At 38.0% G+C, this 13,725-nt stretch overlaps 1 protein-coding gene across 4 annotated transcripts in view; it reads right to left on the minus strand.

The window, feature by feature from the left end:
* Positions 1-873: 873 nt before the first annotated feature.
* Positions 874-13,725, minus strand: part of znf385c (zinc finger protein 385C) — a 102,755-nt gene continuing 89,903 nt past the window's right edge. For 2 of the 4 annotated variants that reach the window (XM_083567376.1, XM_083567378.1), the window contains 5 exons: positions 8,479-8,775; positions 5,063-5,250; positions 3,359-3,457; positions 3,160-3,249; positions 874-1,705 (listed from right to left, as the gene is read on the minus strand). In XM_083567376.1, the coding sequence (XP_083423502.1) occupies positions 1,478-1,705; positions 3,160-3,249; positions 3,359-3,457; positions 5,063-5,250; positions 8,479-8,775 (902 nt within the window). In that variant the 3' untranslated portion in view covers positions 874-1,477. Of the gene's footprint in view, positions 1,706-3,159; positions 3,253-3,358; positions 3,458-5,062; positions 5,251-8,478; positions 8,776-13,725 lie in introns of all 4 variants that reach the window. The other 2 variants (XM_083567375.1, XM_083567377.1) reach the window with 2 other exon arrangements.

Consider the following 13,725-nt stretch of genomic DNA (forward strand, 5'->3'; position numbering starts at 1 on the left):
TGAGTGTTAGTAAAGTGAGGTACTGATTTAAGTGAGGTGAGGAGGTCTGGGGCCAATCAAGATCTTCTACTCCAACTCATGTAAACATATGTTCATGGAGTTGGCTTTGTGCACAGGGGCATTGTCATGCTAGAACAGCCAAAGACATTTTATACAATTGTGAGGCCTAAACTTGCTATTCATGAATTCATGCCTTCATAATAAACAGGTTTTTTTTCTCACATCAAAATTATTATCAGTGATAAACACAAGTTCTGAATGCAATATTAAAGCATACAGTTTAAAATGCTGGAGTGTTTCTTTAGATATATGTCAGGGATTTGTCTTTGTACAGCAGAGAGCGCTGCTGTATGACAGATGAGGTGCAGTGTCCATGAGAGAATGAGGCTGATATGAGTCATACTCCTACACACAAACACACACACACACAAACACACACGCTTGCACGTTCAAATAACATGGCGAGAATTGAAATTGTAATCAAGTGATGTGTGATGGATTTTGCTTGGCAGGTTGACCTTTGTGAGGTCTTAATGAGATAACACTGAGAGCAAAATATACCAACATGCAGGGACAAAATTCGAGAACATAATCATATTGTCATAATCATCCCTGCGTGCATGTGTGTGTGTGTGCACGTGTGTATCCGGCTGACTCAAAATCATCTAATCTATGCAGGAAAAATTGGAACACTGATTGTGTGTGAGAGTGTGTGCGTGTCTATGTGTGTTAGCGCTGATTTGCCTGCAAATTGTCATCTCGATGCATTGCTCTTTTACTCACTGATGAGTCCATGATGATTACCCATGATGCAAAGCGACAGCTCTTATGGTTTCCAGGGGGAGCAATAACATGTTTGATCGTGTTGAGGGGAAAAAAATGAATGAAAATTCAAACTAAAAGGCATAAACACAGACTTAAAAAAAAACACAAAAAAAACCACGAGTAAAGGGATGTTTGCATTTGTCTCACTAAGAAATGTGCTCTATTTATCTAATGCTGCTGTACTTCTAATAAATAACACAGTAAAATCCTATGGTTAATGCTTTATAAAACTATACGAGGTCCCAGCCAACTATACGAGGCTCCACGCTTTTCCCTGGAGATGTGACCTGTCAGTCAACCTCTATTTGTAGAAATAGAGAGAGGTGGGTGGGTCACTGAGGTCTCTAGAGGCCTTCCCCCAGCCTGGGGGCGTGTGCGTCTCCTCTTGCTTCCATGGTTTCTCTCGAATCATCTACCTCTGACTTTGCTTTCTACCTTTCTGTGCTGCATAGTTCACAAGTGATCCTCTTGTGAGGGCCACAGTCCTAGAGGAGAGTGCAGAAAAACTTGAGTGTGTGTATTAGTTTTAAGATTTGTTTTAAGATCATTTTGTGTGTGCATGTGTACGGTGTGTAAAAGTCAGCTGTAACACTAAATCATTCCTGTACCATAAACCTGTGTGCACACTAATGTGTTTATGTTTATGCATACTTTAATAGGGTGAGAATAGGATTGGGGTATGTGTGGCCCGCAGTGGTCCCGGTGCAGGCCGAAAGAGAGCGGGGCCTAAGATTGGAGTAGGAATGAAGGCGGCACCGGCAGGGTGTCGGAGAGTGAGCGGATTGGTTGCCACTGTGCAAAGCGTTTGCGGAGTTATCGCAGTGGGCAGGAAACTGGTAGTCAGACTTTTAGTCAGCTGTTTCTGAAGAGCCAGTTTGGTCTAAAAAAGAGAAAGAGAGGGATATATTGTAAGAGTTTAAAGAAACCCTAATGCCAATAATCTATTCTAATTTAATTAGTGATGATGAACTGGTTTGCATGTGAACACCTAAACAGTTGCAGAAAAATGGCAAACAACGTAAGGATTTCAGGGAAGTTTGAAAAGGGCCAGATTGTGATGGCTAGACGACTGGGTCAGGGCATTTCCAAAACTGCAGCTCTCATGGGATGTTCCCAGTCTGCAGTGGTCAGTATCTATCAAAAGTTGTCCAAGGAAGGAACAGTGGTGAACCACTGACGTAGGAGCGAAGGCTGGTCCATGTGGTCTGATTCTGTAGCTCAAATTGCTGTATCACTCTAAGGCAGTATTTGATTTAGGTTTAAGAACTCTACAGTGGCAAAACATTCAGCTGAAAGTAATTAAAAACCAAAGACCCTCCACAACAAAAAATAAATAATGTCACCAATTAGCCAAGGAATTTTATATAGGCATGGAAGCTCTTTTAAACATTTAAGTTAAACCCTCATTGGTCTCTTGCACAGTCCGTGCCTGGAACACTGTCACTTTTGTTAATATTACATGTAGTCATGTAAAGTATTTAAATGAAATTTGTTACTGTACTTATGTACTTTTTCTGGCTACTTTCTAGTTTTACTGGGTATTAACGATATAAGTAAATTTTACTCTTTACATTTACTCAATTACATTTATGATTTAATATATGTAGGTTTTGCATCTGCTGCCTGCTGCCTGTGAGTGACTTTTTAAGCACTGCTGCATTTTTTAGCGCTAGCATTTTCGGTTCAAAAAGAGCTAGAATCAATTCCAAAAGTTGTTACAAATATTGCCACTTTCAGAGACTGAGAGGTGCAGCAAATCACAGTCAGCTCTGATTATTTGCATTGACTTTATCTAAAATTATTTGTCCATTGAATACTAATGATTTTACTCTCATTTCTACTATGCTGTCTTTTTTTGACCGACTTGTTTGATCTTTGTTTTATTCTGGCATGTTTAAGAGGCTGTTGTGTTGATAGTTAATGCAGTGTTGAGGTGTACAATTAGATTCCTATTTAAGGAAATAAATACTCGTAAATCAACTGCTTTTGGCTTTTCACTAACATGCGTCTTGGTGTTAAAGGCTAGTGCATCTTTGAGCTTACGTTCAATATGAGTAAAATAACTATATAGTACTAATTAAATCATATTGGAAATGGTGACTTTTAACTTGTAATGAAATAGGTTTTGCAGTAAGATATCTATACTTTTATTTAAGTATGACTTGCAGGTAATTTTTACACCTTAACTTTAATAGTAAACAGTAAATTGTTGTAAATCTTCTTGCCAAAAAAGACTAAAAAAAAAAAACATTGAGTGTAAAATGCAGGCATCCATCTAAAGTTTGATAAGAAAGCTCATAGCTATGAAGATTGGTGTGCATGTGTGCTACTCACCTGTGAAGAGATAGAGGTAAGACTGTAATGGTTAAAGACTTTTTTCATGGCTGACATGGCACCTCCTGCATACCCATTCCACCTGACACTCTGCTAAAAAACGCATCAGAGAGAAAATCATGAGACACACCTGTCTGGGTGGTGTAGAGTGTGTGTGTGTGTGTGTGTGTGTGTGTGTGTGTGTGTGAGTGTGTCTTACCGTCACGGCTGAGGTTGGTTGAGTCTTGGTATGAGGGCTGAATTTGGGTTTGGGTGGCTTTCCGGCTAATCTGTCTTTATGTCTGCGACTGTTCATGTGCTGGAATTAAAAGCAAAATGCAGATTCATGTTATATAAATACAAATTTGAATAAAAAAATTATAGGATAAACCGTGCGAAGTTATTAAGACTCTCAATACGATTTAATAATATGAATCGCAACACATAAAATTTGTTAATTGTCATATACTGTAAATGGTACCAATGGTATCATATCCTTATCTATATATGGTTTATTGTTTCAGTACATTTTCAATATATGATAGTAGATCGTTTTCTATTGAATGTTGGGTGACTATGATTTTATCTTTAGATCACTGAATCTTTTAATCAATCTTTCAATCTTTTTTAAACAATCTTTCAATCTTTCTGAGAAACTGATATAAAATGGCTTAAAAAAAAATAATAGCTACAGTATAACAATTATGACCTGAACCTAAGCAGCAAAACCAAAAATAAATAGTAAATTTTATTGGCTACTTCTTATATAAGCAAAATATAAGCAAATTTTACTCTCTACTCAAATATATGTATGATGCAATATATGTACTTTTTACTTCACTATTTTTTTAATGACAATGACTGTTACTAATTCGATTTTGCACATTATCTGCTGTTGCTTATTTATTCTGCAGAAAAAGTGATATATAGGGTATTGAAAGAACCAGATGTGATTTGTCTATTTTGTGGCATTGAAGCTAGTCCACATTAGGGCGAATTAACATCTTGCTGAATGGCAGGTATTTTACTGTAATTGAAGAGATTTTTTTTTTGAAAGATTGCTTTACTGTTTTATCTTTATCAACCAAATTGTTTAGTCTTTGTTTACATCTGGCATGTTGAAGAGGCTGTTGTGTTGATTTTGCTTAATGCAGTGTTGAGGTGTACAGTTTGATTTGTATTTTAGGAAATAAAACCTCACAAATCAACCGTTTTGGCCTGTTCACTAACATGTGTCTTGGTATTGAGGACTAGTGCATCTTTTAACCTACGTTCTAAGACTTTTACTCAAGTCGTAATGAAATTGGTGACTTTTACTCAAGTCGTAATGAAATTGGTGACCCCTTTTGCAGTAAAGTATCCATACATTTACTCATATATGATTTTCAGGTACCCTTTACACCTCTGCAAAGAATTTTACTAAATTAAAATATGAATTTCCCAGTGTAGCTTAATGCATGCTATACACTTAGAGCTTAAGGTATGATTATATCAGCGAAGCTGTCATGAAATAATAAAAAATGTGGTGTACACACACACACACACACACACACACACACACACACACACTAGAGAAAAATACAAATAAAATCCTTACCCAACCCCAACATACACTTCAAAATTGAAGGTCAAATCTAAAACCCTAAAGGGTTCGTTTTCTTTAAAAGGAGGTTCAAATCTGCATTCAGCCTTTATAACAGGTTGTGGCCTAAAGCTCACTCAATCTCACTGTGAATTGACCTGGATTGGCTATAAATGGCATCGCATGTAGGTGGATGATCATGGGTTGCATTTTGCTTTCATCTTTCTCCTTCGGTGCAAACAAAATTATTTTTTTTGTACATAATACTTGCCTGACATCATGTAAACTTTAAGTTATATAAAGTGACACTGGCTTTCAAAGGTTTGTGTAAGTGTGTGCTACCTGGGTGAGCTGGGTCTCTGAATTGACGTGGATCTCACACACTTCACAATGATAGATCTTGTTGCTCACACCCAGGCTGCCCTTGTTGGCCAGTCGCTTGCTTTTACACGCGGCACGGGAAGACAGTGCCTTTCCTCGCCGTCGTGGCAGCACGCTCTGTCCCTCCAGCATTAGTTTGTGCTTGATGCCTGTAAGAGATTAGAGATCATGAATCAGTCCCCGGAACACTCAACCAACCACCATCTTCATAAGGAAGCTTAGCTGCCTTTTTAGTAGGCACAGATAAGCATAACTACTGATTGAAGCCATTATATAAGTATGTAGAGCAGTGCTGCTGGATTTTTAAAGATTGTATATTCTTACTGGCCACTTTATCAGACACACCTTTGAGGTTCATCTTTTCACCATTATGATGCCACGGCTATGGAAACCATTAATATTATACAGAAACGCAGTATGACAGAGCGCTGCATCACAGACAGGTACCTAATGCCAAGAGAATGAATGCCATTACTAAAGCAAGAAACCCAATTCAACAATCTCCTTTAACTGCAGCCACAGCTGCATCGCCCGCATACATCATCTCCAGCAGAAGCATCACTATTAACCTCATAAAATGTCTCTGGTTTTTCCATGCATTTTTGTGTGTTTTTGTGCATTTTTGTGCAATGGGAAAGAAAACACAAAAGTATAAATGGTTTTTGAAAAAGCTCAACAACTGTTTTAAACTGTTTTCTTCACGATGTCCAGCTTCTCTTAAAAAGTCCGTTTTGAAAATGGCCTTGTAAGTGTATCTACCACCAAATCAGTTCCTTCTCCTCTTTCAGGCAATGTGGAATAAAAAGATATATATATTTTAAGTGCTGATTTCGGCTCACATTTAAAAAACCCATCAATTCAATATCTCTAAAAATTAGAATACTCCATAAGACCACTAAAAACATTGTTTTAGTGAATTGTTGGCCTTCTGGAAAATATGTTAATTTACTCCAAATGTACTCAATTCTTGGTAGCTGCTCATTTTTCTTTCATTACTGCCTCAATTCCGCGTGGCATAAAGGTGATCAGTCTGTGGCACTGCTAGGGTGGTATAGAAGCACAGGTTTCTTTGACAGTAGCTCATTTGCATTTTTTTGGTCTTTTGTTTTACATTTTCCTCTTGACAATAACCCATTGACTCTCTATGGAGTTCAGGTCTGGTGAGTTTGCTGGCCAGTCAAGCACACCAATATCATGGTCATTTAACCAACTTTTGGTGCTTTTAGCAGTGTGGGCAGGTGCCAAATCCTGCTGGAAAATGAAATCAGCATCTCCATAAAGCTAGTCAGCAGAGGGAAGGATGAAATGCTCCAAAACTTCCTGGTAGACGGCTGTGCTCACCTTGGACTTGATAAAACACAGTGGACCAACACCAGCAAATGACATGACTCCCCAAACCACCACTGACTGTGCAAACTTTACAGTGGACCTCAACCAACTTGGATTCTGTGCCTCTCTTCTTTTCTTCTAGACTATGGGACCTTGATTTCCAAATAAAATGCAAAATTGTTTTTCCTTTCATCTAAAAAGACGACTTTGGCCCACTAAGCAACAGTCCAGTCCTTTTTGTCCTTTGCCCAGGCAGAACGTCTCCGACGTTCAAGAGTCGCTTGACACAAGGAATGTGTCAGTTGTAGCCCATGTCATGGATATGTCTGTGCATGGTGGCTCTTGAAGCACTGCCTCCAGCTATAGTCCACTCTTTGTGAATCTCCCCAAATTATTAAAAGGGCTTTGTTTTACCTTTTTCTACCACATTTTTACCTTTTATTCAACTTTCCATTAATGTTAACTTTCCATTAACAGCAGCTCTTTAGCAATGACCTTTTGTGTCTTACCCTCCATGTGCAGGGTGTCAATTATCGTCTTCTGGACAACTGTCAAGTCAGCAGTCTTTCCCCATGATTGTGTAGCCTGAACCAGACTAAGACACAATTTAAAGGCTCAGGAAACCTTTGCAGGTGCTTTGATTTAATTAGCTGATAAGAGTGTGACACCACAAGTCTCCAATATTGAATTTTCTGAGATACTGAATTTTGGGTTTTCATTAACTGTAAGCCATAATCATAAAAATGAAAAGAAATAAAAAAAAAACTGAAATTGAAATATATCAATCTGTGTGTGATGAATCTATATAATATAAACGAGTTTCACTTTTTGTATTGAATTACTACAATAAATAAACTTTTTAATGATATTCTAATTTATTGAGATGCACCTGTAAATGCAGTTTGAAAGCTCTGACTAGTGTGCTCTCTGACCATCCAATCAAAAGACGTGAAATTGCAGACATGACTGGATGCCAGCTAGGGGGCCTCGGAGTCAGCAAGTTAGAATATGATTGGTAAAAGCAACAGCTTCAGGGTTTAAATCTACCAAAAGCTGTTCATTTCTATTTCTGCAGGCCTTTTGACAATGCATGACGTAAAGGCTGAAATCTGATTGCATAGTAACTCTGTGGTAAAATTACACTCGGTGACGCTGCTCCTTGCAGCAGCGCACCCAAGAAAAATGCTGTGAAATGAAAATAAAAGACTGTTGGGAATAATTTAATACATATGCATGAACAAAAATATTAAAATATTAGTTAGTCATTCTGATGGAGTTTTGAGTTTTTAGGCCAGCAAGGAAATGCTTGCTCACACTGAAAGCCCACCACAGCTATATTGAGATGGTTCTATGATTTAAATGTCTCTGGAAAAACCTGGTGCCTACAGCTTTAATAAATACAAAACTTAACTGTGTTGCATTTTGGAATACCTGTTTCCTTTTAGCCTATTGTGTAGACTTATACCTTAATATCCTGCTGTCTGACTTTGGAGCAGAGCAACAAAACAGCTTTCTCTGAAATCATCTTAGCCTCACTTGTCCATGAATAAAGCCAAACAGATAAAGCCATGAATATCTTTGCATGCCAAACATGAATGGGGCAAAAGTGAATAAAGAAAATGAAACAACATGCTGTTTATCAGTCCCTGGTTTTATCAGTTCAACACAAAGCACATGCAGGCAGTCTTTATTTTATTTTATGTAAATGTTATAATGAGCATAGTTTCAGCGTGTTAGATTCAATTCGACTTTCCCTGACCTTGGTAATGGTAACTGGCACTTACAACCAACTCTTAACCATCTTCTGATATGTTTCCCCCTTCTCCAATCCCCCAGAGTCACAGAATATACCATGGTCTGACATAACCTAAAGGATGACCTGTTACACATGATCTCACAAGCCTACTTGCAGGTGGACATTTACAGACCGAAGTTCATAATACTGTGTGTACTCTTTGTGTGTATATAGTACTTAATGACCTGAGAAGACGTCTATAACTACACAATTGAACACTGTATCTGGTTATTTAAATAAACAAAGCCTGTACCACTGTTATGGGCCTCCAGCTGAGTGATTGAGTTAACTGTCACTTTGCAGACAGGACAGTGCAGGTGATGCTTGCTCCTCCTGGGGTCTTTCTCCCTCGGGGCTTCTTTAACCAGGCTCTCCTGCTCGGTGCCTGTCTCGCTGGGACCGGCGGCATCCTGGAGGCTGTCGGAGTGCTGTGAGGGAGGAGAGGAGACCGCCACATCTGTGCACGACACTTCAGATACAGGAGTGAGGACCACGGAGCTGACCTGAGCCTCGCTCAGCTTCACCACAGCCTCTGAGTCACAATGAAGAGCTACACAGGGAAAGGAGGATGACAGAGAGAGATATGTGAAATAACTCTGCAATTCAGAGGGGATTTTCAACATAATTCATCATTCTTTATCTGACAAAAGAAAAATAGTCATTTAAATCTTTTATTTAAATGCCATTGGCACACTGCTATCTGTCTGTCTACATTAAGGCACATTTTTTAGCCTTATTTTTTTATTTACCACTTCACTGGCCATTTTACTCCCCCTCTTTCTTAACTCCTCTCTAGTCTCACCTCCCTCGAGCCCAGTGCACTAGGACCATAAATTAAAGTACATAAGTGTAACAGAATAGAAATGATCAGAATCAGTCTCTCTACCACCTGCACACTTAAAGCCAGGACACCACCCACACACACACACACACACACACACACACACACACACACACACACACACACACACACACACACACACACACACACACACACACTGTGTTTTGAGTGTTACCCAATGCAATTCTCCCCCATCATTAACTTTCGCACTTCATACAAGTGTGAAAAAAACACTGTGTGTATGCAGGCCCTCTCTTTCCTATATTCCCATCGGATCGGATGCATTTTCTTCTCACACCTTTGCAAACCTCTATAAAATCCCCCTCACCGGGGAATTCTACAATTACAATTTCACTGATGGCCCTTTTAACGGCAACAATGCCTCTGTTTACTGAGTCGGTATCAAATCCCGAACTGTTTAATGCATTTCCACTCCAAAATGACTGCCATATTTTGAGCCCTATGACACCACCCACGGCATAGAATAACTTCCTATAGCAAACAGCCCAATCATGGGGTTATTCCTTTCCTTTTCAGTGTTTATAGAAAAAGACAATAAAAACTGTATACCTAATTGAAGTGAATTGGCTTTCACCTGTGATAAACACTCTAGATCCTCTCTAGAACATTCTAGCACTTTAATTCAATTCAATTCATTTTTATTTGTATAGCGCTTTTAACAATGAGCATTGTCTCAAAGCAGATTTACACAGATAATGCCAGTGCCAGTGCACAAACAGTTTTTTTATGGGCGCCAAGGCACTTAGAAAAATAAAAGATAAAGATAAAGCTGCAAAACTGTACAAGTCAGGAGACACAGGTGGTAAAAAAAGATTATAAAGGCGTCCATCCATACTTAAGTGCACCATAAAGTCCACAATTAGGAGGTGAGAGGTGTTTTGTACTACAGAAAACCTTGCCTGAATCAGGCTGACAATCCAAACTGAATAGCTGAGTTAGAAGGAAAATGACTCAAAAGCTACCTAGTAGCCAATTGCAACTTTGAAGGAGTTACAAGGCTTATAGTCAAGAGTGGTTTCCGCTTGTATGGGCTGATTGCAAGATAAAGTTGTTGCAAAAAAACAAACACCATGAAAATTTTAAAACCAAGTGGAAATGAGTGCTGTGAATGATGAACTTTTTGACCTCGATGCAAAACAGTATGGCTGGTGGAAAGTCAGCAAATCATGCCTATATTAAGACATAGTCTTGTCTTTAGCAAGGCCTGAGGCAGTTGCAAGGAAAAAAGGGACACTGGATTATACCTACAAACCTACAAATTCACGAGCTCAACCTGCAATCTGCAAAATGAATGTAATTTTATAGTGATTATAAGAAAACCACCACATGTCATTACATGATGGTTTGAAACTAATGGAAATGTCACTGTTGATAAAGGGGTAAGGGCCATCTCTCAGCATTATAGCTCTTGTGCATAATCATTGTCCATAAGCATGGGCTTCTGAAAAATGGTAAATAATGTTTTATACTTGTCACAGAATCCTAGTGATGTTAGGAAGCTGTGGTCTGAGTGCAGGGTCAGCCTTGATACAGTTCCCCTGGAGCACAGAGAGTTAAGGGCCTTGCTTAAGCTCCTAAGAATGGCAGCTTGGCAATAGGGGCTTGAACCCCCGACCCTCCGATCAGTAATACAGAGCCTTAACCACTGAGCAACCAATATAAGATATATCTGTATTTCTGTATCTTATACAGATATAATCTTAAAATACAGCTTGCAAAATAATTGTATTTTTATAGTGACTATAAGAAAACTCCCACATATCATTAAATGATGGTTTGAAACTGATGTGGGCCGTCTCACTGCATTCTTCACAGAAGTGTGACGATGGATTGATTTTGTGATACTTATTAAACTGACATGCTCTGTGTAAGTGGAGCAATTCACTGCGTGATAAACTGAAAGTGTGCGAGTAAACGCAACCGCGAGGCTCGCATATACATGATAATGCATGTAATACACACATACACAAGCACACACCCCACATGCTGTGTTTTCTCAGCATGGCTTTGCATAGTGCTTCAGTGTTCATTTGGAGCCTCAATATGTGTGTGTGTGTTTGTGTGTGTGAGATTGTGTGTTTTTGTGTTTTGGGTGTTCATACTCAAATAAGTGCAAGCTCCATGCAAAATCTATTATCCAGCCACATCTAGACGTCTGGATAAGAAAAAAAAGGGTAGGACATAAATCTACACACCTACACACGTACCAAATTCAAGGCTTTGACGACAATGATAATAATGAAGATAATGATGATGATTATTATAATAATACCACTAATGAAAATATTAATGGTGATGATAATTATGAGTAAGGGGATGATAATAAAGTCTTTTTGATCTATAATAGTACTGAGCTGTGTGCGGATATAATAGCTCAGCATAATCGCGTATATATATATATATATATAGACTGCCCTCACGTCGATATGTAAAAAGTGCTGAGTCATGCTGCTCACGGTGCGTATTTACGTGTACCAGCGAGCTTGCAGAACATCATAACTCTTTCTCTTCATCAGTTTTATTTCTTTTTGAGCGTTTTATCTGCATTACTGTCATGAAACACATGATATATGATCAAATAAAATAGGTTAATAATTCAGACACAGTAGAACTATAGGCCTGTTTATCGCATGCTGTACATACTGTCAAGTGATCGACGCTGTTTATCAATAGTATATCAGCAGTCAAACACAATTACATCTTAAAGCATTTTTAACATTTAAGTGTCAACCCCAACTCTCTCATCCCCATGTTAATACATGATTTTTTAGGTGTACAGTAATCTCAAGTGTATAGAACTGAAATATAGGAAATAGTCAACAATAGAGTTCATATATTTTTTTTTGCTTATTATTATTTTTAAGAGTATCAAAATGTGAATCTGAATTTAGAGCAAATGTAATAAACAATATAAATTTTGCCCATTCAATTGATGGGTGGCAATAATCCAGAAGCTGACAGTTTTCTCTGTGTACAAATTGTACAAAATTTGGGGGATGTACTGTCTTCCCCGTTCCCTTCACAGCTCTATTATTTATTCTATTATTATGGATATTTATTTAGATTGATTTAAAGTAGATTTTTTCACATTAATATGCGTTTTTATATGATTTATATATATATATATATATATATATATATATATATATATATATATATATATATATATATATATATATATATATATATATATATATATATATATATATTGTATTATCTATAATCATGAAAAGACAGAAGGTCCAAAAACATGTCACACAGTGAAGGGGGCAAAGGCAAAAACAATGCTGTGCATTTGCTGATGATCCGACAAAACGAATGTCTCCTTATTGGCTTTACTAAGTTTATGCTTACAGAGGTCACTGTATACTACTATAGAAATCATATTTGTTAAAGACATTATTTACTGACCATTTTATCATTTATATACTGTACTCCACATCCAAATGTTTTTAACCAACATATTTTAAAATATGCTTTGGTTTAGGCATAAAAATATATAATTGCGAAATAAATAAATATAATGTTGTTCAATTGTGTAATGTGTCTAAAACTACATTTTTTCATAGTTTTAAAGGGTCCATAATATATTTCTGCACTGCATTCACCTTTGTAAAGTTCACATGGTGGGTTTATTATCTATCATTTTCATTTATTTAAATTTGGGTCACATTTTACCCACAAGCTACTATTTTGGGATTTGGGCACATTGTGCATTTCTTTAGCTGTAATTCTAGAGGCACGACGCTGCAGACGTTTGGTCAGCATGGCCAGTGAATGTGTGTGATTCAGTGGAGAGGTGATTAGCCACTCAACCCCACCCCCTCGTCTGCCCGCCTGTCTCTCTCACCTGCTTTTCCTTTTGTTGTGCCTCTCAGCTCTTAATGGCAGTTGACATGCTTAATGCGTGCTGATTGGCCCCTGCAGCTGCAACCTTAATAACTGAACAGTGCTAATTTCATCAAGTAATCAGCTGGATGAATATGTGTGTGCGTGCGTGCATGTGTTAGCATAAAAACACTAACTGATTAGCTGATGCTCCAGTGTATGTTCAGGTGAGATAGTATGCGTAAATAGGTGTGTTTTTTTCATTGTGTGCCAAGACAACAATGTTTGATACAACAATAATGTCCATTTCCAGTTATCATAAAAGTATTTGAAATGATTGACACCATGAAAAAGAGCAAAGGCTAATCAACTCTCTCGTGTATTGTCTCCCTTATTTTAATGTCTGAGTACCTCAGCAGAAATCGGTGGAAATATTAACAAGATTTGGTGATCTCATGTTTCTTTAAGCTACATTAATGATAAGCAGGAACAGTTTGCTGTTTAACGCATAACTTTATTTCTGCCATTCTGTATCTTCACATGAGAAAGAGAATGCAAGCCATGCTGCTGCAAAAAACACTCCAAAAAGTGAACTGCATTCTGATAAGGCAGAGCTGAACAGAGAATGAAACAATCCATCGCACGTAATTACTGCAAATCGCTGCTTTTGTAAGGCCGTGGTTTTCCAAATGGGGGCCATGAAACCCTCCTGGGATTACAGACAGGGGTAAAATTGCAGGGGGAGCTGCACACTTCTGGGTTAGGTGAGCATCATTCAGAGTTTAGAAGTACTATTATCTGATAGAGAAT

This window comes from Silurus aristotelis, assembly GCF_946808225.1.
Source record: "Silurus aristotelis genome assembly, chromosome: 17".
Taxonomy (NCBI): domain Eukaryota; kingdom Metazoa; phylum Chordata; class Actinopteri; order Siluriformes; family Siluridae; genus Silurus; species Silurus aristotelis.